We start from the raw sequence: 24,490 nt of genomic DNA, 5'->3' as shown, positions 1-24,490 counted from the left end.
TCTCTTGCACGCCCTCCAACTCAACCCCCTTTTCTCTCTCTCTTCCTCCACCCATCCTTTTCTCTGTCTAGGGTGACCAGATGTCCCAATAGTATCGGGATCATCTCGACGTTAGGGGCTTTGTCTTATATACGCGACTATATCCCCTCTCCCCTGCCCCCCAAAAAAAGTATCCTGATTTTTTACACTTGCCCTCTTCTCTGTCCACTCCAGGGCACTCCCTTTCTCACCTGTTCTATCACTGCCACCCTGTTCCCCATCTGCTCTCAGCCTCTCTAGCTGCACAATGCTTCCCCTGGTTTCTGCTCAAATGGACCTACTTACAGCAGTAAACTCTAGCCTCCTGAGTTCAATGCCACCTGCAGGACAGGACGAAACACTGCAGCCATGTGGGTTCATCCACTGATTCCTCTCTTGGGTCAGTGCTGATATAGAACGAGGAAAGTGATCTTAGGAAGCTGGGTAGGCTGGCGGAAGGTCCTGGGAGAGCCAAATGGGGAAGGTGAGAACCTATCCATCTTCCTGTGCCAAGGCTGTGGCCCACAGAGCAATGTGCTTCAGGCCAGGGATTGGAACCATCTCTAGGTAGACATTTTAGAGATGGGCTGATGCAGCATGAACACATGTTTAGGCCCAGCCAGGCTAAAGAAGACAGTGACTGAGGGTTGTGGAAATATAAGAAGGTGACAGTAGAATAAATCAAATAAAGGCAGGTATTATGGGCAAGGTGGCCTTTCCCCCACTTTGGATTTTTCATATGTCCCACCAGAGCACAGTGTCTGGAAAGCATGATTCTTTTATTCGCTTCAATGACATTTAGGGCCAGTTTTTCCAAAAATATGACCAGATCTTGAATAATGTGTACAGGCACAGGGGCACTGGCACAAATAGGTAATTGTGCTTGCCAAAGGCTTGATCCTGCACCACTGAATTCAATGAAAGCTTTGGCCATTGACTTCAAAGAGGATAGGATCAGGCCCCATACGTGCATAAATCATTACCCATTTTGCATGCACAGATGTATATTCTGTCTCCTGTACATGCTTATTTTGCATGACCTATTTCTGCATATTTAAATCTCAGTGTCAAGCCTATGGCTACTTCCTCTATGTACCCTGAGGTCACTTCTGGGCCATGCAACATCATTTTTGTTTCAATTATTTGTGCCTGATGCCAGAATGACAGCACTGGAAACAGCCACAGGACAGGTGCATCCTGGGAAGCAGCAGGCCAAGTTTACCCCCCACATTGCCCAGCCTAAAATCCTTTCACTGATTTGGAACAATGGCATCTCTAATAATCACTTCATAAAAAGTCTTAAAATTAACGTATTTATTACAATAAAACTAATGTTTTGGTTATTTCCTCAGATGGAGCCTTCTTGGCAGAAGCAGCAACAGCATGTGAAAAGCAGAAGGCAGCAGAGCAAGGGGTACAAGAGGGGCAGATGGTGGATGAGGAAAAAGCACTTGAGCAGGAGGAGTTTGTAGCTGAGGAAGGAGCCACTGACACTGAAGAGGCAGGCAATGAAACAGCTCTGGAGTTAGATTTACTGGCTAAGAAAGAAGCAGCAACTGTGATGGGACAGACAATGGAGAATGTACTTACAGTAAAAGAAGAAGCATCTGAGGAGAAGGCTATAATGGAAGAAGATCTGGAAGAGAGTAGGGTAGGAAAGGAAATGGCATTTCAGGGAGAGGAGGCATCTGAGGGAAATGTAGCTGAGGAGGAAGACGTAAATGAAGGAGAGGAGGCAGTGGAAAAGGCAGCATGTGAGGGAAAGGTGGTGGAGGAAGTATCATCTGAAGGAGAGGAGGTTGTTGAGGAGGTGCCTGAGGCTGTGGAGGAAGCAGAATCTGAGGCAGAGGAGGCTGTAGGGATGGCAGGAGGTGTGGGAAAGGAAGATGTGGGGGAGGCAGCATCTGAGGCAGAGGAGGCTGTGGAGGAGGCAGAATCTGAGGGAGAGGAGGTTGTGGAGGATTCAGTTGCGCAGGCAGAGAAGGCTGTAGAGAAGGCAGACGCCGCAGGAAAGGAAGTTGCAGAGGGGATAGAATTGGAAGGAGAGGAGGTTGTGCAGGAGGCAGCTTCTGAGGGATGGGAGACTATGGGAGAGACCGAATTTGTTCTGGAGGAGTCAGTAGAATCAGTGAAGGTTCCCATACTGGGAGCAGCAACTGAAATAGAGGAATCAGTAGAATCAAGAAAGGTTCCCATCGGTGAAGCAGTGTCTGAAGCGGAGGAGGCAGCAGCAGCAGAAACATCTGAGGAGGAGGAGGAGGATGTAATGGAAACAACCCCAGAGGAGGGAGAGACAAGAAATGAGGCCACAGAAGAGGAGTCAGAAGTAGAGGAATCACCACCTCTGAGGGAAGAAACCTCATTGGACAGGGAAATAAAAAGGGACACTGCAATAGAGGAAGGAGCACACAAAGATGGGGAAAGCATAGTGGATGCATCTGAAGAGGAAGAAGTAGCAGAAGACCCAGAATCTGAAGAGGAGGTAGTAGAAGAAGGTAAACACATAGGGGAGTCAGTGCCTGAGGAAACACCATATATGGGAGAAGAATTGGTGAAGGCTGGTGAGGAGGAAGTGACAGAGGAAACGGAAGAGAAGGTGGTGTCCCAAATAGCAGTTACTGAAAAGAAGTTGGTAATAGAAAAAAAGGTACCTATTGCTGAAGAGGCAATAGATAAATCCACAATAAATGTAGAGGAAGTGGCTGAGGGAGCAGCAGTGGAGGGTGTGGTGGTAACTGAGGAGATGGCAATGGAGGAAGTGGAGGTGGGTGAGGGGGTGGCTGAGGAATCAGCAGAGAGAGAGGGAGAGGGAATGTCAGAAATAGAATCTGAAGAGGCAATGTCAGTGGACGCAGCAGGCAATGGGAAAGTAATGGGCAATGAAACACCATCACAAGGGGAGGAGATAGTAGAGAAATCAGAACCTGGTCAGAAAGAAAATGCAGAAGTATTATCAGACTGGGAGGTGCAGACAGGGGACCCAGGACATGAGGAGGGCATGGAAGAGAAGGAGGCAGGACTGGAAGAGCAGAAGGTGATGACAGAGGGGATAATACCTGAAGAAGATATGAGATCAGAGAGAACATTGCCTGAGGTGGAGAAATTGATGACACCATCATCTCTGAGGGATGAAGTGGAAGCGGTGGAAGCAGCATCTGAGGTAGAAGGCATGACACAGGAAATGGCATATCACCCAGATGTAGTGGAGAAGGAAGCAGTCCTTGTGGAAGAGATAATGGCAAAAGTGAGACACACTGGTGGGAATGACAGAACGGAGGAGCAAGAGATGGAGACAATGGAGGAGAAAATCACACTGAAACAATTAGACACAAATGAAAAAATAAAAATAGGAAAGACAGAGACTTTGGCCGAATATCCACAAGGGATTCATGGGCTTACGGATCTGCTTGAAGTCCAGCACAAGGAAGAAAGCCTTGCACGTATAAAGACAGACACCACAGAAACGTCCATTGTAGAAGAGAGAAACTAAGGGGCTCTTGGCACATGGTGAGTATCTGTATGAGCCAGATTGCTACCTAAAAGAGGAATTGATTTTCCTTTTATTACATTCCTTTGTAAGGTGTCCAAGGCTGCAGTACCTAGGCTAGTGCTATCAAAGCACCAGCTCTACTGAATGGTGAAATACAGGGAGGAGATAGATAGCCATGATTTTCTTCCACCATTTATTATATTCTTCACTTTCACTGCAAGGGTTTCCTAAGGGTTTTTATTGCAAAGTCAAAAGTGACTTTGAGTGCATCATGAACATTCACAGCTCTGTTTAATGTCTGCGTCTCATACCTTCATTCACACTGAGTTGTCCATGGGTAGTGCCATTGGTTACACTGGGACTATGTATAGGAAAAAATGTACTTATGGCTGAAGAGGCAATAGATAAAGTCACAATGAATGTAGAGGAGATGACTGAGGTAGCAGCAATGGAGGTAGTGGCAGTGACTGAAGGGGTGGCCGTGGCTGAGTGGTGGTGGTTGAGGGGGTGACAATGGAGGAAGTGAGTAAATGAGCAAGAGTGGTAGCCACTGGCCAGAACACTTCAACTGATTTTGATATTATGGAGTTATAGCAATAGTCAGCCCCTGTGTTTCTGCTTGCTCTCTCTCTCTCTCTCTGAACTTATATAGCTCATATTACACTAGTAGCCAAGCACCTCACAATCTTTTACCATATAACTAATACTTTGCTTGATGTTTCCCAGAACTCTCTAAAGCTGGACATAATTATCTTGCCTTCGATACAATCCCTGGATGGGGGAGAAAGACACGTCTGAGCATCCTCTGCAGTTCCTTCAATGATTTTATTTTAGTAACATTTTTTTTACAAATCACTGTGGATTTGTGTGGGTTGGGACATTCCCTCCCCATCTTCATTTGACTTGATGAGTAGCATAACCATCTGTTTGTTTACTAGACCAGCTCCGGAATGTGCAACAGATAACTGAACTAAGCTTACAGAGCTAGGGTAGGAAATCACACTCCTTTATAATGATGATGACAAAAATAATAAGGAACTTTCCACAGCTGTCATGAATTTCTTTTCGAACTACAGAGAATTCTTACATTGGTTGAACTTAAATTCCCCTGCCCCCAAAGAACTCAGGGGTTTGTGATGACTAGCTTGAAGGGAGGAGGAGGCTTGCTGGCACTTTATAATAATAGAAAGTGCAATGGACGTATGTATATAAAATTGTATATATGTGATTGTATCCTCCCCACACACACATCTTTTGGGTGTCAATTGCATTTATAGATTGTAAACTCTTCAAGACAGTGGTTATGTCCTCATGTATGTATATGTGGTTCCCCAGCACAATAAGGCCTGGATTCTGATTGGAGCATCAAGGTGGCAGTGTAATGTAAATAGTAAATGATAGTAATAACAATAAGAAGCCCAATTCTGATCTCACACATCGATGGTGCCACTCTCATTGAAGCCAATCGGAACTGTGCTATCTAATGGAGGGCAGAATTGGGGGCTGTACGGGCAATTCCTTCCCTCTGTTGCATGCATCCATTAGTGGAGAAAATGGGCCATAGAAAGGATTTTTTTTCCCTTCAACATCCAAAGTTCCTGGAAAGAGAGTTGTGCGTGCTTGAATGTCCATACACTCGAGCATTCGCTCTGGGAAGGGCGGTTTGGCTATCTTTAAAGCTATCAGTGGGCTTGGAAGTGGTCGGGAAGCAGGACCTGCACCACGTGACCTACGTGACCAGTCACTTAGCATGAATAGCAAATAACATGAAGCAATAGGTATGCTAAATAGCCCGCAAGCAAATCAAGGGCTGAAATGTTCTCCTAAACCATTCACCCAGTGGTTGAATGTCAGAGAAATGGGTACCAGCAGGTAAGTCTGACACAGCAAAGGAGTCATTGTCATTGAAGAGATGAATGGCTGGGAATACGTTCCTCAGCTCTAATCAGCATCCCTGGTACCCCTCTGCTTTGCCCACCTCTGGGGCTCCAAAGAGTAAGGCCAAGATTTTTTTTCCAGCATGTAGTAGTGTTTGTGTGGAGTGAATGCCAAGAATCGTCTTTATGAGGCTTACTGAACAGCACCAACCTGTTTGAAATGTAGCTCCCAATATTTGTTTTAGTCACCCAAAGGCCATTTCCCCCCCCCCCCCCCCCGTCTGCTCTTGGATGCCATTTAGTAACAGTTAGTAAGACCTTGATTGTGTCTTGTCAGCATGGCCTGGCTCTGAGGAACAGTGCAGAGCTGCCCTGGCCGGAGGGAGCTCTGAGACCTTCCAGGTATGCCCAGGGTGTACTCCTGTTCATATTCCCTTTCTAGCCTGTGGCTTGCCTACCTCTGTGTGGCTGGCCAGTTTTATGGAATGAGGTGAAGGTGGAACCATGACCCTGCCCCCTTGAGAGTGCTTTACATTCCCATGGATACAGGGTCAGAGCAGTCCCTACGCTCCCCTAGGTAAAGCAACTGGAATTCTGCCTGGTCTTTACACAGGCCATGAAAGGGTCAGCTCCGTGTGCCATCCCCCAACACGGGCCTGGCTAAGTTCTATGATGGTTTGTCCAGTGACCTGGCATTTCCAGAAGCTTCACTCCAATGTAGAAAGATACATAAATTGCAATCAGGGCTCTGAACAAAATAACCGATATTAAATATCCCTGCTAGATTAGGGCAGAAAAAAATAAAGCATTCAAACCCCTACACTAAACCCAACAGCCAGCAGATTCCTTCAGAGTGAAAATTGAAAACAAGCACCATAATTTCCATGTCCGTTATACAAGTATGCAAATATAAACTTTGTATTCAAAACAGCACAGGTTTAGGTACAAACAGCGGGCCCAATCCTCCTTTCACTTACCTTGCAGTCAACCTGTAATAACACAATGGGTGTGACTGTGTTATACTGGCATAAAACTGGTGGAAGTGAGAGAAGAACACTTGGCAACAACTGATTTTCTGGTTTACACAATATTAATCGGGCCGCTCCCTTTTCAAAGCCTCACCTTCAAAGGCTTCCCACATTGGTGGCAGCTGCACCAGTGAGCCAGGCTACACATAGCATCTTTAAGAGCCCATGTGTGGCATGCATTCACAATTCGGCATTGCTAGTGAGTGCTAAGAAATGATCTCCTCTCTATGGCCTCCCACATGCTGGGCATGCTACAAGTTTTATTTTCCATCTTAGGCAATGGAATAAAATCAAATGGATTTGCAGTGCTTCATTACACTGAATTATTTTAGGTTTCCACATGGGTAATGAATGTAAACATGGTCAAATACCTTATGTTTGTTTTAATAGATAGTTGGATTTATGTTTCTGGGCCAGAGTCCCTAATATGCACTTTGAGAAGGAAAAGTATCCAAGATAAATAATCTAAATGCATTTATTGTAGTAAAAAAGGAATGTAGTGTGATTAAACAAGAATAATGACAGATTATATTTGTCAGTAATTTAAATTGAGGCACTGTCAAGTGAATCTGTGCTGTACAATTTAAATCCTTATTCTTGTGCAATTTGTGCAATACTTTGCTTTGAAAGCATGTACTTGAGTTGCGACCCTCTTGGTCTATTTTTAATCCAAGGAATGTCCATAAAATATGAAACAGTCTCTTCCATGGACCAATATGTTTTCAAATTTGTTCAATATTAACAGCACAGTAAATGGATAATATATGTTTATGCCTTCTACAGGTGAATAAATCTGGGATGTTAATTGTTCTGAATTAAAACTTTTCTTCATGACATTCCATTAAAGATTTTGTGTGTGTGTGTGTGTGTGTGTGGGCATGGGTGCACACTCGTGTATGTGCATAGACTCACATATTTGGTTTAGTCTTCTAAGTGATGCCATACTTCAGTCTTGGTAGCTGTTTGGATTTTTGAAAATATCTTCAATGTAAGACTACTAATACTTAGCATTCATACAAGGGCCTGATCCAAAGCCCCTTGAAGTGATGATCTTTCTACTGGCTATAACTGCCTTTGAACCAAGTTTGATACATCTTCAAAGCATTGCTCTTACATAACTAATTAATCTTCATAATACCCTGTGACTCAAGTACCTCTAACAGCTGAACTTAGCCTATCGGGCAGGAAATGAGGCTATCCACAAACAATGAAAATGTATTACTTTTTTGAAATTATGATGAGCTATTTTTTGTTGGCAGTTTTTAAAAACTCTTTGGTGAACAGTTCTTTGTAAGCATTCAATAGTTGAACTGGGTCGAGGAATTGTGCTTGGTCAAATAAGTCACATGATATTTGTTGCTGTTCTCTGATTGAATGAGTGCCCAAGTACGTCATCTGTATTAAAAAGGTGGTGGGGGTGAATATTTGTGCTGGGAAATTTTTTATCACAGGAATGTTTGTGGCAAGCAACAACTGTAGGGACATGAGCATTGCACACACAAATCCATTTATGGGTTCATGGAAAACTTGTTCCAGTGTTTCTCAGCTCTAGTATGTGCCATTATCCAAATTTAATGGACAGACAAACTAAAGCACACAGGAGTAAAATGATTTGCTTGCACAGCAAGAGCCAGGACTAGAACTAAGTCTGTGCTGAGTTCACAAGGCCGCCCTGTCTCTTTGTCAATAGTTGTTTTACTGAACACAATGGGCTAGATTCCCAAAGGGACAATTAGGTACCTATGCCAGTTTAGGAGCCCAAAGCTGGGACTTAGGTGCCTCTGGTATTCACACAATCCCCACTCAACTGCTGCCTACTCTGTAGATGTCAAAACTCACTGAGTCCCTACGTTTTGTAGTAAAAGCTCCCTCAGCACCTGTGTTTCTGTCTCTGAGCATGTGCACTGCGGCCTCACTCTGGGCATCTGGATGCCTGTCTCCTGCTGCAGCCCCAGAACTATTTACAAACCAGGGAAAGAGGTGCTCAGCCACCTAATTCACCTGCGAGGCCCATTCCAGTAGGTGCGCTCTGAGTGCACCTCATGCCACACAATGCAGGACTGGATGGTACCTTGAGAGGTCAAGGCCAGCCCCCTGTGCTGAGGTAGCACCAGGTCAATCTAGACCATCCCTGATAGGTGTTTGTCCAACCTGTTCTTAAAAGCCTCCAATGATCAAAGTCTCTGTGATATCAAGTAAGTCATAATTTAGCTTATGCACTAATATTTCCAGTTCTTTCTGTTTATCCCCTGTACTCCTTGCATTTGTATATAGACATCTAAGATGTGGAGCAGATTCCCTTACGTGTTGCTTCTATGCCCCTAGTGTAAATTTCCATATTCCCCCACAACCTCTAGCCTCCCCCTTTTTTAATGCTTATCTGTGGACGTTTGTCACCTGTCCCCTTTGAACCTCATGTAAAACCCTCCTCAATAGGTTGGTGAGTTGGTGTCCAAAGATGCTCGGGGTGAAAGTAACTTAAAGGACTTACCAGTACGCGGGAGTCCTGAGCAGGGGGCAGGGCCTCAACTGGAAGGGGCGGGGCCTCAACCAGAAGAGGCGGGGTCTTTAGAGCCCCAGGCCCTTTAAATTGAGATTTAAAGAGCCCCGGGCTCCAGCTGCGGTAGTGGCGGATGGGCGCCCAGGGCCCTTTAAATCACTGCCAGTGCTACCAGCTGCAGAGGTGACTGGGAGCCCCAGGGTTTGGGGGCCAGTTAAAGGGTGCGGGGCTCCGGCCTGTAGCAGCAGAGCCCCAGGCCCTTTAAATCACCATCTGAGCCCTGCTCCCGGAGTCCCGGGGTAGCAGCGGCGGCCAGGGGCTCCGGTGGTGATTTAAAGGGCCAGGGATCCCAGCTGCCGCTACCGCAGTGGAGCCCTAGGTCCTTTAAATTGCCCACAGAGCCCCAGGGGGTTCCGGCTGCCGCTGCTACCCCAGGGCTCTGGCAGTGGGGCTCAGGCAGCAATTTAAAGGGCCCGGGGTGGTAGCGGTGGCCAGAGCCCCAGACCCTTTAAATCACCACCCTTGCCCCGCTGCCGGAGCCAGCGGAGATTTAAAGGGCCCAGGGCAGTAGTGATAGCCAGAGCCACGGGCCCTTTAAATTGCCACCCGAGCCCTGCTGCTGCTACCCCCGGGCTCCAGCAGTGGGGTTCTGGCAACAATTTAAAGGGCCCAGGGCTCTGGCCACCGCTACCGCCCCTGGCCCTTTAAATTGCTGCCGGAGCCAGTGGAGATTTAAAGGGCCCGGGGCGATAGCGGTGGCCCGAGCCCCGCTGCCAGAGCTCTGGGGTAGCAGCAGCAGTCAGGACCCCTGGGGCTCTGGCGGCAATTTAAAGAGCCTGGGGCTCCGCTGTGGTAGCGGCGTCTGGGAGCCTCTGGCCCTTTAAATCACTGCCAGAGCCCCTGGCCGCCGCTGCTACCCCGGGGCTCTGGCAGCAGGGCTCAGGGGGCAATTTAAAGTGCCCGGGTCTCCAGCCGCTGCTGGGAGCCCCAGGCCCTTTAAATTGCCACCTGGGAAAGCCGGTCTGGTACGGCATACCGGCTCTTGCTGGTACGCCGTACCAGGCCGTACCGGCTTACTTTCACCTCTGAAGATGCTCTTCCCCATCTTAATCAGGTGGTCCCCATCTCTTATCAACAGTCCTCATTCACAGAACGGCATGCTGTGGCCAAGGAAGCTGAAACCCTCCTGTCAACACCATCTGCACAGCCATGCATTCATCTCCAAGATGCATGTGTCCCTGCCTGGGCCCTGACCCACAACAGGGATTACACACAACGAGAATACCACCTGTGCCCCCAACTCATTTGCCCTTGTTCCCAGAGCCCTGCAGTAACTGCTGCGCTGCTCAATGGCATATCTGGCATTATACCAACCATTGTGGTTTACATGGCAGAAAACATGGTGTTTTAGGTGCGTGCTGAAGATGCACATGAGTAGGATTACCATATGTCCGTTTTTTCCCGGACATGTCTGGCTTTTTGGTAATCAAACCCCCGTCCGGGGGGAATTGCCAAAAAGCCGAACATGTCCGGGAAAATACTGGCCGGGCACTTCCCCTCCCACGGCTGCTGTGCTCCTCCCCTGACTCTTTGGCTCTGTTTAAGAGCCGAGCTGCCCGAGTGCTACCGGCTTCGAGCAGCCCCCTTGCCTCCGGACCCTGAGTTGCCGGCTGGACACTTCCCCTCCCGGGCTCTGGCTGCTCTGCTCCTCCCCTGACTCTTCGGCTCTGTTTAAGAGTCAAGCTGCCAGAGCGCTACCGGCTTCGGGCAGCCCCCATGCCCCCGGACCCTGCGCCGCCGGAGCAGAGCAGCCGGAGCCTGGGAGGGGAAGTGCCCAGCTGGCGGTTGGGGTCCGGAGGCATGGGGGCTGCCCGAGCGCTACCAGCTTCACAGTTTGCCGGGCAGCCTCCAGACCCTGCGCCCTTGGCTGGGCGCTTCCCCTCCCGGGCTCCAGCTGTGCTGGGGAAGCGCCGGCTGGGGGCGCAGGGTCTGGAGGCTGCCCGGCAAACCGTGAAGCCGGTAGCGCTTGGGCAGCCCTTTTCGCGTGGCTGGGAGGGAGGAGGGGGAGTTAGGGCAGGGACTTTGGGGAAGGAGCAGGGAATGGGCGGAGTTGGGCGAGGAAGGGGCGGAGTTGGGGTAGGGCCGGGGGTGGGAAAGGGGCTGGGCCAGGGCCCCGTGGAGTGTCCTCTTTTTTTTTTTTTTTTTAAATATGGTAACCGTACGCATGAGGAGCAAGAGTTTCTCTTACAGCAAAATTTGTAACTAGATCCAATTACAGTGTTAGTAAAGGATGAAAGCAGAGGTTCAATGAAATGCTAGCAAAACCCATAGTAGTCAGAGCCATCCCTTGGTTAGGGTGAATTGGGGTGACCACTCCGGGCCCCGTGCTTTGGGGGAGGCTCCACGGGCCAGTGCGATTGGCCGGCGCGGTCGGTCCCGGAAGAGATGACTCTGTCACTTTCGCCCTGGGCCCTGCACTCCCCTAGCGATGGCCCTGACAGTAGTTCCCATACTGGTGAAAGTTGTGGGGCAGAAGGGAAGTCCTGTGAGCTAGAATAATATTTTAGTAATTGTAGGAAGTTGAGAACCAAACATTGCATTATTAAAAATACTTGAATTATTTATAAAGTTATCTTCTAAATCTTATTTTAGCCATTAGGGAAATGAATAGTGAACTATGTATTAAACTGTTGTAAACCAGGGTGGTGACGCAAGTTCCTCTATCCATTTGAAAGCTATATATTTACCCAAATACTGTAATTCACAAATTGAGGTGTAAATATCAAACCATCACATAAAATCCTGAAGCAGACTAGTCAGTTTCTAAACTCTGAGCATACCAATGAAATCAGCGATCTATTTTTCTGTCTGCCAGTGCTCATTACTTTGGGCTCTATTCTTACAAAATAAATACATTTGGCACACTGTTTCTAAATCAAAGGAGCTGAGTCAAATTTTGGATAATCGTTATGGCTCTGGATGAAATTGATCATTTCAAATTCAGATCATCATTTGACATTTATTTTTACCTTGCTCCACTGGCTGTAAAGATGGCTAGTTCAGATAAATTCACAATGTGGATATATCAGGAATCCAGGCAGGTAGAATTTTGAGAAGGAAAACAAACAGGTGAAATTACAGAATTTCCTAAAATGTTAGCTATACACTCCCTTGCTTACTTGTAGTTAGGTCACAAAGGAAACCTGAAGGACACATTTAGATGAAAACAACTTAGGTATAAAAAAGACTAATGATTGGATGAAACATGTGAGACCATCAAAATATTTAACTGTGTTGCCACTGGCAGAACTCATCCCTGGCTCAGCAAAGAAATCTTTAGTGTTTGCTATAACAGGAGTGGACAATGGCTACTGTACTTCATACGTACCATTGCTGGCTTTCACACACAGCTGAAATTGAATCTGTGTAATTTGCCAGAGTTAAATCCCAGCTGTGAATTATATATTTTGTATGCAAAAAGCCTGTTTGAATTCCAGCAACTGGAGAGTATGATTACAACAAGCCTGTGTCATCACGCATGGGAGCATAATGTGGTGGGCTTGATTTTTTTGGGTGTAGTTTCTATTTCTTGAACGGGGAACAGTGTAGAGTCCATTGAAGTGAATGGAAACATTTATCTTATATGGAATATCTAAAGTGCGCACAATGAAAGGAAAGTTTTTATTTCTGATTTGTACTATGTCTGCTTCCTTTATCTGTTTTTAATGTGGATCCTCCGATAACTATTTGATCATCACTCATGTAACAATTTGTAATATTGCTGTAGCTACCATGGACTGGATGGTATTGAAAATAAGGTAATTTATCTCAGCAGGGGCTCATCCTTTATAAATATTTCAAATGAACTGGGTTCTCTGGGTTTGTCTGGGAAAGGTAATACTAATTTGGCTTCTGCAAGACACTTCTGGAGCACGTTCTAACCAGTATTTCAATTTTGCAGAACTTCCATTTGTATTAATAACTGATCACTATGTTTTCTCCCCTAAGGCCTGATGTTTCGTCTATAGAGACCAATTAACAGGGAGATTGTTTTCTTCAAGTACCAATTATTTTAATTACTGGTAAAAATTGTTTGCTTTGCATAGATTTGATCAGTTGGACTTGTCTAATGCATTACATTTCAAAGTTTGCTTTCATAGACTTTCAAAATTACTTTCCTGATACTAGCAAATATTCCCAAATAACACATTGGGGTAAACTGATAAAAGTCCCACATGTAGTACGACAGATCAGATAGCAGCAGTCACATAGGGCTATTAAAACAAAGTCCATTTCCCTTGATGAGTCCTTTTTTCTTTTTCTAATCCAGATTCATTTCCAGATTTGACATGGAGCTACTATATTAATGGATGGAAATGAACTAGCTCTGGCTCAGCCGAGATATGGCAGACACAGTGCAGGTTGGCAGGCAGGAGGATTCAGACGTTACCTATTTAATGAGTAAGAGGAGTGGAAGCTTTTCTGATTTCAGCTTAGAAAAATGTCTCAAAGAGATGGTTAAAAGCAAGGCCTGCTCCTGCTCCCATGGAAATCAATGTAAAAACAGATAGTAGCTACAATACAAGCAGGAGGACATGAGCTCTTATGAACACAGACTGCATTGGTTAGTTGTGAACTTTCATGCCCCATGGAAATTATGACGGCGAGCAATGCCACTCCACCTCTTTCCCTGTGATGGGGGGGTCTTAGGCAGAGAAGCTGCTGTCTTGATAGAGATGCCCAGGAGTAGGTGTGCCAGGTTTGGAAGTCTCAAGGGGGCTAATCAGCTATTGGGCTGGTGTTCCTGATGGAGAAGAGCTTTCATTTTTATGGAGGGAAATGCTATTCTGACGATTAATCCTCTTGGTGAGGAGCTGGAATCTCAACAATTCTCTGTATGACTAGCCATAACATTTACATTTACCTAATTGGTTTATTTCTGTAAATGAAGCCTCAGCCTTTCACAAGCCAAAGGAGTTGCTCAGGGGATGCCTTGGGGCTGAGAGTGAGGGAGGGAAGCCACATCCTGATGATGTTAATATTTCAGTTTTGTTTTTCCCCAGAATGCATGAGATAACTCTGAAGTAAAACAAATAATAAAACACTACGCCACCTACAAAGCTCTCCAAGCTAAACCGTCCGCATTTTTAAACTAACAACATGCAGAGAGAAGACTCGAGTCAATAAAATGTATTACATATTTATAGACCAAATACTAAAGGACTTACAATCCCTAATCACAGAGCTCAAAATCAGAAACACCAGTCATGAGAAACAAACCTACAGAATATTCTCAGAAAGCCACAAATCTTGACTATGAGTTTCTACTCAGCCTGACAGTTATATACTGTAATGCAGCTAAGAAAAAATATTATAGCAACAGAATCTCTCTGCTAAATTTTATTTTCCAAACAATACTAAATAGTTACTAAAGGATTTAACTTTGCATTAGCTTCCAAAACAATAGTTCAAGTTCTTTTTCTTTCTTTTTTGGTGTGTATGTGTGGAATAAAAATGGGTTCCCGGTAATTAAAATTTTGTCATAGAACCAACTGATTGAAACACTTGCTGTGAAAACGCTGGAACCCAATACTAACGTGTGTATGCTAGAATCACTAGATGGCATTGCAGAGTAGTTTTGCTTTGGATGAGTGAAAGTGTAACCTTTTGTCTTGCTGCAAGGTTATTACATTTGTGACACAAAAATTGTATATGGCTACATTAAACTTAGATGGGTTGGGGTTTAGTTTCTTATCTCTCTCTAGCTGTTTAAATTTTTTTTAACATAAGCATAAGGGAACTAGAGAGCATTTTCTATGTAATTTGAGGATGTAAGGCACACAACCTGAAGTAAAAAGCAGATATGCAAAAAAATCTGTTCAGAAGCCAATTAGGACAGTCAGCTAAGGATTTCTTCATTCTCATACAGAGGGGTTAAAGCATCCAGAACCCGGGATTGAGAAGAACTGCAGGACTGAGTGCCTGGAGAACTACAGCTGTGCAACATAAGGAATTGGAGAACTGGAAGTTTCAAAACAAAGACAAATCCTAAAAGAAAATGAGGAAAACGTTAGGAAGCTGGAACAACATTGGCTGTGCTGTGTCCTGCTGTGGCTGCAGAATTATGAGTTGATCCTTTCCTGTGATTCAGGCTGGCTTTGTTGTTACTTTGTTTGTATCAGTCGGGAAGTTTGTGATATCTGCACAAGCCTTACTGCAGTCCAAAGTGAAACAACTTGCCCTAGAACTCTGTAACTAACAGATTTATTTTTGCTTTAATCTCTTTTCTCAAATTATTAATGTTCAAGTTTAAGGTGCAGCATTCCTTGTGGACATTTGCTTTTATTAAGGAAAGACAAATGGGCACCACCAGAAAACCCTAAGCATGCTGGGAGGAAAAATAGGTTACAGCATAATTTATGATAGAAATGTTCACCATCAGTAAATAAACAAGCCAATTTAGGCATCTTTGGTGTAATGTATAATGCCTGGGAGCTATGCTGACACAGTAAGAATTGCTGCTGTCAGTGGATGGGGAATCTCTCTCCAGGTAGATGGTTCATGCTGTCAGCTGCTGTCTTCAAAGCTGCCACTATTACTGCAGGAATGAAATCGCATAGAACTCATGGGATCAGACACGTAACCTGCATAAAGCAGAGAGAAGTTCACGTGTTATTCACAATCACCCCTCAACATAGCAACACTTTTCTCCTTTCCAGCCAGTGACCATGTCATAAAGATAATGCGAATGTCTTTTTGAGATAAATAAGCAATGCACATGCTGATGTCTTTTTGCTGCCTATGAACCCCAAGTCAATATAATCTTCTGAGGAAAATTTCAGAAATAAAACACAAAGCCTACAGACCCTATTATTCGTGCAAGGAATTAACAGCAATCAGGCACAGTAAAACATCAATGCTTGACACAAAACTTGAGTCAAGTATTTTAATAATACAGTGTATGTTTTATATTAAAATATCTTTTTTGACCTTTCAAATTGGGGTCCAAAAGGGCCAAAGTAAGCAGCCTGTTAGGAATAATTCTTTATGCTTTAATTCTTGGAGGTTATCAAGAGGGGATCTACTGCCATTGCATTATGTTTCCAATTAAAGGTGAACTGGTTCGCTGGCCAACCGTTATTGCTGTTCTTACGGCTCTGTTGTAACTTGTCTAAATCTGACCCAATCATCTCAATTTTCTGGCTACTGAGGCATTATACAGCTCTAGTCAGATGTCGCGTAACAGAAAAAAAGTTAATAACCCAAATATTTCTTGGCAAAAGATAAAACATATAGTAAAGAAGGAGAAAAAATAATCAAACAAAAACCTCAACAGATAACCTCAGCACCACTGCACATTAGCAGCCTGGAGGAGAACGGGCTACAGGGGCCTAAGCAAACTTTGGTTTTAAATTGATTTTGAGAATTTGAATGAGCACTAGGCTCAAAGCGAGTGACCAAAGAATAAGACCCCATGAAAGAAAAGTTGTTTGCGTTAAATGTGTAATGGCCTTGGAAATAGCTGTGTCATCTTACTGAAGCTCTGTGCTGATCTAACAGAAATATAGGAAACCTGGTTCACTGGGCACCAGGCACAGGGTTTAGCCCTAAAACTCCCTTTTGTATCTTTGACTAAAGCCCAATAACCAGCGATAACATCACTTTTTTGTTTAGTGTATAAAAAACAAGGATTTGAGAAGTTTTATTGTCAGAGCTTTTTCCTTCTCCCTTTGAGTCTCAGGAAGGAATCTCCTGGGCCTGGTTCTGTTGTGAGTATTTTGGCCAATGCTTATAACTGTATTGCTGCTAGGACATAAAATCTAAGTGTGTATATGCTTGTATTGGCATTTTGGATGTAATTAGCACCATGTGGCCTTTGGACTAATAAAGGAATACTTCTGTGGAATCATGGTACACCTTCATATACCCCTCTACCCCGATATAACGCTGTCCTTGGGAGCCAAAAAATCTTACCGCGTTATAGGTGAAACCGCATTATATCGAACTTGCTTTGATCCACTGGAGCGTGCAGACCCCCACCCCCCCGGAGCACTGCTTTAATGCATTATATCCGAATTTGTGTTATATCGGGTCGCATTATATCAGGGTAGAGGTGTACTTAAAAGGGAAATGATTTCCAACCCAGCCCTATCTATGGGTATGGCTGGGTTGGACTCAGTTTGGTAGACATAGCCAAGCTAGCTTAATCTAGCTAGCTCAGGTGCCAGAGCAGTGAAGCCACATACAGTGTGTGCTAGCCACCCAAGTTATTGCCCAGGGTTCTGGGTGGGCTAGTACAGTCACTGCTGAAACACATGTTGCTGTGGCTTCACTGTTCCAAGACCCAAGCTAGCTAGATTGAAGCTAGCTTGAGTACATCTACATATGCTGCCATCACAACCCTTGATTGCAGTATAGAGCAGTGGGCCCCAAACTTTTCCCAGTCACGCCCTCCCTTATCCTTGTCTGCACTCCCCTCTTTCCCCGGAGCCGGAGTGTGGCCGTGGCTCCTGGGGGCGGGGGGCGGGGGGGGGGGGCGGGTCACAGACAGGGGCAGGGCTGGGGCCGGGAGCGGAGCCACAGGCAGGACTGGGGGTGGAGCTGGGGCCAGGAGCGGAGCTGCAGCTGGGCTGAGGCTTGGGGGCGGGGCTGGGAGCTGGGACTGAGGCTGGAGCAGAGTTGGGAGCAGGGTGGGGCTGGGTGGCGGAGTGGGGCTGGGTGGCGCTTCCTCCCCGCCCACCGTGGGGGCTGGCCTGGGTCCCTCTGCGCCCCCCGATCGTTCCGCCATGCCCCCCTAGGGGGAGTGCCCCACAGTTTGGGGATCACTAGTATAGACAGATTCTATCACTGCTCACCACTGAGCTACCTAGTCATATAAAAGGAGAAACATGGATGGGTGAGAGCATGTCTAAGGCTTAATCCTATTTACAAGAGTAAAAATATCCTCAAAGGCAGGTACACAAAATAAAGATTCTTGGAGTAAGAGCAACACCTCTATTGTGCCCCAAACCACCGCTTCACTCCCAGGAAGAAAAGTCATTGTCCAACTTTAGTGCCTATCATTTAGCCCCTTGAGTGTGACACACTCCTCTATATGCAGTTAGGGGCATCAGAGCTGCCTACTACAGCAAACATCACTGGGATCCAAAATTCCTGTCCATCTGGACTTATGGCTGTCACTACGCTGGTGAGTGCAAAATGTCCATTGACTACTGAAGAGTTTAGTGCAGAATCAGTGTAACTGCTGAAATTTCCACTACTGAGGCCAAAGGCATGAGGGGCTTCTATACACGTGTGTAATAATGTACCTGTGATGAGGAAATTTACCTGTGGAGACATCACAGTACAGAGATGTACTCTAAGAAGACATGTGGCCTGCAGATTCCACCCAGAACTGAACAAGTCCCAAGATACTTGAATTCTGCGTGGTGATGTGTGTGGCTGCAGAGCGGGAAGCGCAGTTCTTTAAACAACGCTAAATTGCTAATCATATTTTAATATAACTGTGGATTTTAATTACCTACTGATATATTGTATGGTTATGGTGGAAAGTGTTAATAGTTGTCACCAAAAAGGTCTTTGATCACTAGACAATCACAGACCTGATTAAACCAATGGGTGCGCTCAGCACCCTTCATTCCGGATAAATGGAAGGAGCAATTTAGACAATTTTACATAGTGAGAGCTGGAAACAACAGAACCCACCGCTCAAGGCACTGGGCCGCATGGCAAGGCCTGAGCAAGAACTAATTCAGGGAGAATAACAGGGGGTTCCGTGGAACCAGGGCCGGCTCCAGGCACCAGCCGAGCAAGCTGGTGCTTGGGGCGACAGCTTGTAGGAGGCGGCATTCCGCCCAATCCTAGGGCGGCATGGCCGCTTTTTGTTGTTGTTGTTGTTCTGCTCCGGCCACCCTGTAGGGGGCGTCGGAGTGGAGGACGGGAGCGCCCTGCAGCAAGCCCGGCAGGAGTGGTGCGGAGCCCTCCCGGGCTGGGGGCACAGCGAGAGGGGCCGCGTGGCAGCGCCCCGCTGAAGCCCTGGCCGCCCCCCTTCTCTCTCTCCCCCCACTCCCTCCCCCTCTGCCCTGCTAGCTGGGGCACGTCTGCAACGCAGGGAGTCCCCCTGCACCCTGGCTCCGGCCGCGCCGCAGGTTTTTTTTTTTGCTTTGCCGTTCTGGCCGCTGCAGGTTTTTTTTTTCCCTTTTTTTTTTGCTTGGGGCGGCCAGAAAGCCAGAGCCAGCCCTGCGTAGAACTGGTTGCACATGTATGGGCTAGGGGACTGATTGGCAAGATGTGTGTGGGTGGAGAGGCAGGAAGTCAAAAAAGCGAGGAGCCAGTGAGAGAAGCAGTCGTGAGTGTGGCCCTGAGATGGAGCAGAGAGACAGTCCTCCCTGGGCACAGAACTAACTGTCATGAGGGGACTTCAGTGGTAGTTGCTGGGTGCTCAGCATGTTTGAAAATCTGGCCACTTATTCATGTCATAATCTGGATTCAGGAACATCACTTCAGGCACCTGCGTTTGAGAGTCTAGTCTCCAGTAGCTATTTAACTGCACCCTGCTGCCTTTAATTGCTGCTGTGGTCTGGGGGAGAAAGCACAGGAGACCCGGGTTATGTTCACATCCTTGCTGTGTCACCATGGCCAAGTCAGTTCACCTTTCTGAGCTTCAGTTACCCTATTTGTAATACGTTGGGGATAATCCCACTGGCTCTCCTTAGTAAAGTGCTATGGAAGAAGTGTGCCCCGTGTTATTTATTATTAGCGTTATTTCCCGTGGAACTTCTTAATGCTATTGCCATTGATAGCGCTCGTTCTTGATAACACCTCTGTGTTATCGACACATCATTCTCTACTGCCACTGGGCTAAGGCTATTTCTGGGCAGCACACTTTATTTTGACAGCATTCCAGGTTTTACAGTTGTCCCATGAACCCCCCTGCAACTATGAGTAAGTGTCACATTTAAAGCAAACGGTGAGAATGTCACATGTGGAGCCCTAATTTCTTCTCAGAAGAATCTGTTCCCAAACCAGCCTGTGACATACCAGGATCCTTCTGACAAACTGAGCTGAACCACAAGAAGCGGCAACAAGTCTGAGGTACTTAAGCTTCTTTTACTTAAATGTTTCCATTTACTCTAGCACCATAAACCTGTTTTTACAACTATCGTTATTTTTTTATTTGCACTACAGCAGTGCCCAAAGGCCCCAGTCAGGGCTCAGGGCACACTGGGCGAGGGACTTTACACACTTATAATGAACAGACAGTCCCTGCCCCAAAGAGCTCAGGGCTAGATTTTTAAAGGTATTTAGGCCTCTAACTGCCATTGATTTCACTTGATACCTTTAATAAAATACCTTTAAAAATCTGGCCCCGTACGGTCTCAGTATATGACCAAAGAAAACAGGTAGCTACGACAAACAGCTACAAGGTAACAGTGTGACATTGGTGATTAGATGTAATAAGTAACTGTCACAGCAAATGCCTTTTCAAAGAATTTGTTGATGCCTTAGGTGACGATAGCACTGTATGCTTAAATGCATCTAGGAGGCCATTAGGGAACAAGTCCTCCTGCTTGTGTCTCCTTCAGCTCTAGATTTTAATCCCCAATGAATATCTGCCAGGAGACCTCCATGAGAAGATAGTGACAATGCTGCAGAAGTGGCACTCCCCTCTACTGAGAGCCACCCCCGAGAGCCACTGGAGCTTTGGTCTTCTTTGCCGACATGGTTTGGTCCCCCTAAGGGCTGATCATTTGCAGCTGGGGTGAAAAATGCCTCTCATCACTCATGTCACTTAAATTCAAAGACAAGTACATCAGCCCCAAGGAAAACAAGTACAATTAAGCTCAGCTTTTGCTGAAGATGAGAATTCTGCTTGGACTCACCGTTTCTGTCAATAGGCGGGTACTGGAAATTCCTTCTCATGTCGTCCAAGGACAGGCCTTGAGAAGGGTGTTGACCAGTGCTGTAAAATTGACATGACACCTCAGTTAAAGTGACCGAAATGAGTTGCATCAGATTTGATGCAAGAGTTGCATCAGTTGCCTTCAGCGTGACGGGCTTTTATTCAGGATTGTGAATCAAACACATGTGCACACACCACACATTCCCAGAGTAACTGTCTCCAAATATCTCATTTTGGCTTCACAACTGCTGGTAAATTGCTATTTTAGTAGCAATTCTAGGCATCAATATTTTATGCATCACTGCTATCAGGTTTCTGCAAATTAGTTTATCTGACAAAGAACATCCCCAAGCTGTCTTTCAGTGGTACTGACCACCACCACCACACTGCCAATGGGTTTATTTATCCTCGATCGTCAAAAGCTATCAGGTAAAGACTGTCCTTTACCGGCTCTTCTCAGATAACAGGCAAACAGAAATTGAGCATGCCCAGGGAAAAGAAAACAAGAAGCCCCAAGAGAACTGTATTTCCAGGGAAACATAAAAGAATAAGGCAAGATATATAGTGATTTGCGGTGGTAACGGTGACAGAGCATCTCCAGGCACACTGGTTGGAGACGTCGCTGGAAAGGACACTTGAGATTATTTGCAACAATGCAGTTTCCTTGGTGATTTCAGTGAGGCAAGCTGCTAACTAATGGCAGGTAAGGTTGTCACAACCTGGCTGATTTTACCCCTGAAAAACTTAGATGGCTTTCAAGAATGGTTAGGCAGTGGTAATATTTTATCCTTTAGTCTCCATTGTACCAAAGCTGATTTTAGATCAGACCTTTTTCATTTTTAAAATCTCTCTGCTTTTCTGTTATAACCTTTATTACATGAATGAAATGACTTTTCTCCTTCAAAAGGACACGCTGACTAATAAAAACATAAAAGATGTTCTTTTCCTCCCTGAGATATCAACTTATTTTTTGTATGTATAATGATACTTGACATTTTTAGTCTGCATTGGATGAGCTTTTATAGGGAAGGAGACAAAAATTTGGTTTTGGGAGCAGCTCATCTATTGTATCTTTGGAGAAAAAACTTTTTGAAGGAATACTTTTGCAGGGGGTGAGGGTGTTTAAATAATAGTATAAGTATTATCCTGAAAGGCTTTATTAATTTGTTGCCTCTCTGTAACCACCCAAATCCATAATGTCTTACAAATATTGATCAGCCCACTGTGATAACTATGAGCTACATTATTATACACATTTTACAGATGGGGAAACTGCAACACAGAAAAGTTAAGTGGCTTGCTAAAGATTACATAGCATGTAAACAGGAGAACTAAGAATAGAACCCAGGACACTTGAGTCCCAGCACCTGTACTAAACACTAGACGATACTCCACCTTTTTAGAACTCTGGACATAAACAGAGCTTTGTTGTCATTGATAAAAGGTCCTAGTAAATATTCTGCAATGGAACTGTGGAACCATTGCATATCTTAGGCCAGTGGTTCTCAAACTGGAGTCCGTGGACTCCTTGGGGTCCACGAGGGTACTCCAGGGAGTCTGTGAGTCATGTCCTGGTTGCCGACCCCGCTGATTAACTCTTCCCCATCCCTCCCAGTGCCTCCTGTATGCTGTGGAATAGCTGTTCAGCAGCATGCAGGAGGCGCTGGGAGGGAGGAGGAGGAGTGGGGATGGGGCGTGCTCGAGGGAGGGGGTGGAAAGAGGTGGAGAAGAGGAGGGGGCAGGAGTTGAGTGGGGGTTCAGCACCCCCAGGGAAAATTAGAAGCTGGCTTTGGGGTTTGTGAAAAATTTTAAATCAAAATGGGGGGGCCACGAGTTGGTAAAGTTTGAGAACTACTGTCTTACGTGGTTACATTCAATTGGCTTTTAACTTTGTGCCTTACACCTACTAGCGTGCTTTATTTAGAGAGGAGCCTGAACCAGATCTAACTTTCCCAAAGATTGGGGATGTCTGACCCAAGATTTTGGTTTGTCCAGCCGTTAACGTCAGATCCAGATCTGAATTTTCCCAAAGGTCTGGCATTCTGATTCAGGCCTGACTCCAGTTACAATCATCAAGAAATCTCCTCAGCACTCAGTATATGGAAGATTTATATTTTAAAAAAGGGAATACATTTCCACGTCATGCACTGTATTTCCCTACAGCATGTCTCCTCCATGACCCCAGCAGCAAAGGTGTAGTTCTGTGGGACAGAGGAAAGAGAATTCCTATTCTTAGTTGAATAGAAATATTTACTAATTTATCCACTAACCTCAACTCATGGCTTCATTCTGGCTATTTACAGAAGCAATACTTTGTCTCTGTCACTGCTCCATCTCCACAGTATCTTAAATTAATACTAATTTGTAGCCCCCAAACAGTGCCTGGGCAATGATACCTAATTTGTGTCATGGTCAAAATGCAAAATATACAATTTCAATAGCATCCAAATCGGTCCCAGCAGTTTTCATAAAAGAAACAATATCTCAAAGCTACATTTACTCAGGCAACTTATATAGCAGGCTATTGCTTCATAGGAGCATCAGCCTGCTAATAAAGTGCAATCATTTGAATGATGAGCTCAGAAGGCACAGCAATGGGGAAACATAAGTCACAAAAAAGAATAAATGCTTAGAGACCATTTTGGGTTCTTGTTAAAGTCAATGAGTACAATTTTCAGAAATGCCTAAGGCCTTGTCAGTTAAAGCAGTATAACACCCCACTGTGTGAATGCTATAAATAAATGTACTTAGACCAGTATAGTTTATTCTCATATAGGAAGAGGAATAAGTTACACTGGTTGGTGTAAGGCACCTTTATACCACTGCATCCACACTAGGGGTTGTACCAATATAACTATGTTGGTTAAAAAAATCATACCCCTAACGAACTTTGTTATATCAGTACAAAAACGGTGTGTAGCCCAGGCCTCAGTCACTTCAGAGCCCTGCAGTGTGGACTATGGGTGTGAATTGCAGTGCACACTAGCCTGATGTGCTGCAGCTCCCCCATGTGGATGCTGCGGGCACAAACTAAAAGGTAGCTAGTTCATGTTCACTTAGTCCTGTTCAAAGAGGACTATGTTAACCCAAACTAGGTACCTGTTAGTTTGTACCAGCAGTATCCACACAGGGCAGTTACCGAGCACCACTCTAGTGCATGCTGCATTCATAGCCCTGTAGTATGAACTGCAGAGCCATGCAAACCTAGCCTAAATCCCCTTGAAAGTCAATAGCAGTTAGACTAATAAGTGACCAGGGTGCTTTTGAATATTTTACCCTCATAAATAGTTGGCAAGCTGTTCAAAGTGTGTGCCCACTATTCCAGGGAATGCTGCCAAAGTAAGACATCTAGATTCCTCAGCTACCATATTAATCACATATAGTCTCACAATAGCAGGGAAGGTGCAGTTGTACAGTTCACCAGATATAATATGTGCTGTATGTCTGGGATCCAACATTTTGACCTTCTATTTCCCTTCACTCAAGCATTATAAGTGTATACATAGATGTACATTCATAGAGAGAAATAAAAGTTTGTCTCTGATCACCTCGCTTCTATGTGTTGGACCCTGAACATACATGACATGTCATGTCCAGTGAGTGGTATACAGATATTATGCATTAAGCCTGTGGCTGGGGTTTTTCAAAGGATTGCAAGGGAGTTAGGTGAATTTC

At 45.3% G+C, this 24,490-nt stretch overlaps 2 protein-coding genes across 12 annotated transcripts in view; one reads left to right on the top strand and one right to left on the bottom strand.

Annotated features, from left to right (window-relative positions):
- ERICH3 (glutamate rich 3) overlaps nt 1-7,259 on the top strand; it is a 69,953-nt gene extending 62,694 nt beyond the window's left edge. For all 4 annotated transcript variants that reach the window (XM_065554062.1, XM_065554064.1, XM_065554063.1 and 1 more), the window contains 2 exons: nt 1,371-3,525; nt 4,235-7,259. In XM_065554062.1, coding sequence (XP_065410134.1) covers nt 1,371-3,508 — 2,138 coding nt within the window. In that variant the 3' untranslated portion in view covers nt 3,509-3,525; nt 4,235-7,259. The remainder of the gene's footprint in view (nt 1-1,370; nt 3,526-4,234) is intronic.
- Nucleotides 7,260-14,099: 6,840 nt separating this feature from the next.
- Nucleotides 14,100-24,490, bottom strand: part of TNNI3K (TNNI3 interacting kinase) — a 167,137-nt gene continuing 156,746 nt past the window's right edge. For all 8 annotated transcript variants that reach the window (XM_065554047.1, XM_065554048.1, XM_065554052.1 and 5 more), the window contains 2 exons: nt 20,796-20,875; nt 14,100-15,557 (listed from right to left, as the gene is read on the bottom strand). In XM_065554047.1, coding sequence (XP_065410119.1) covers nt 15,481-15,557; nt 20,796-20,875 — 157 coding nt within the window. In that variant the 3' untranslated portion in view covers nt 14,100-15,480. The remainder of the gene's footprint in view (nt 15,558-20,795; nt 20,876-24,490) is intronic.

Source organism: Chrysemys picta, chromosome 8 (assembly GCF_011386835.1).
Source record: "Chrysemys picta bellii isolate R12L10 chromosome 8, ASM1138683v2, whole genome shotgun sequence".
In the NCBI taxonomy this organism is placed as follows: domain Eukaryota; kingdom Metazoa; phylum Chordata; order Testudines; family Emydidae; genus Chrysemys; species Chrysemys picta.
This window is presented reverse-complemented; position numbering and strand designations above follow the sequence as displayed.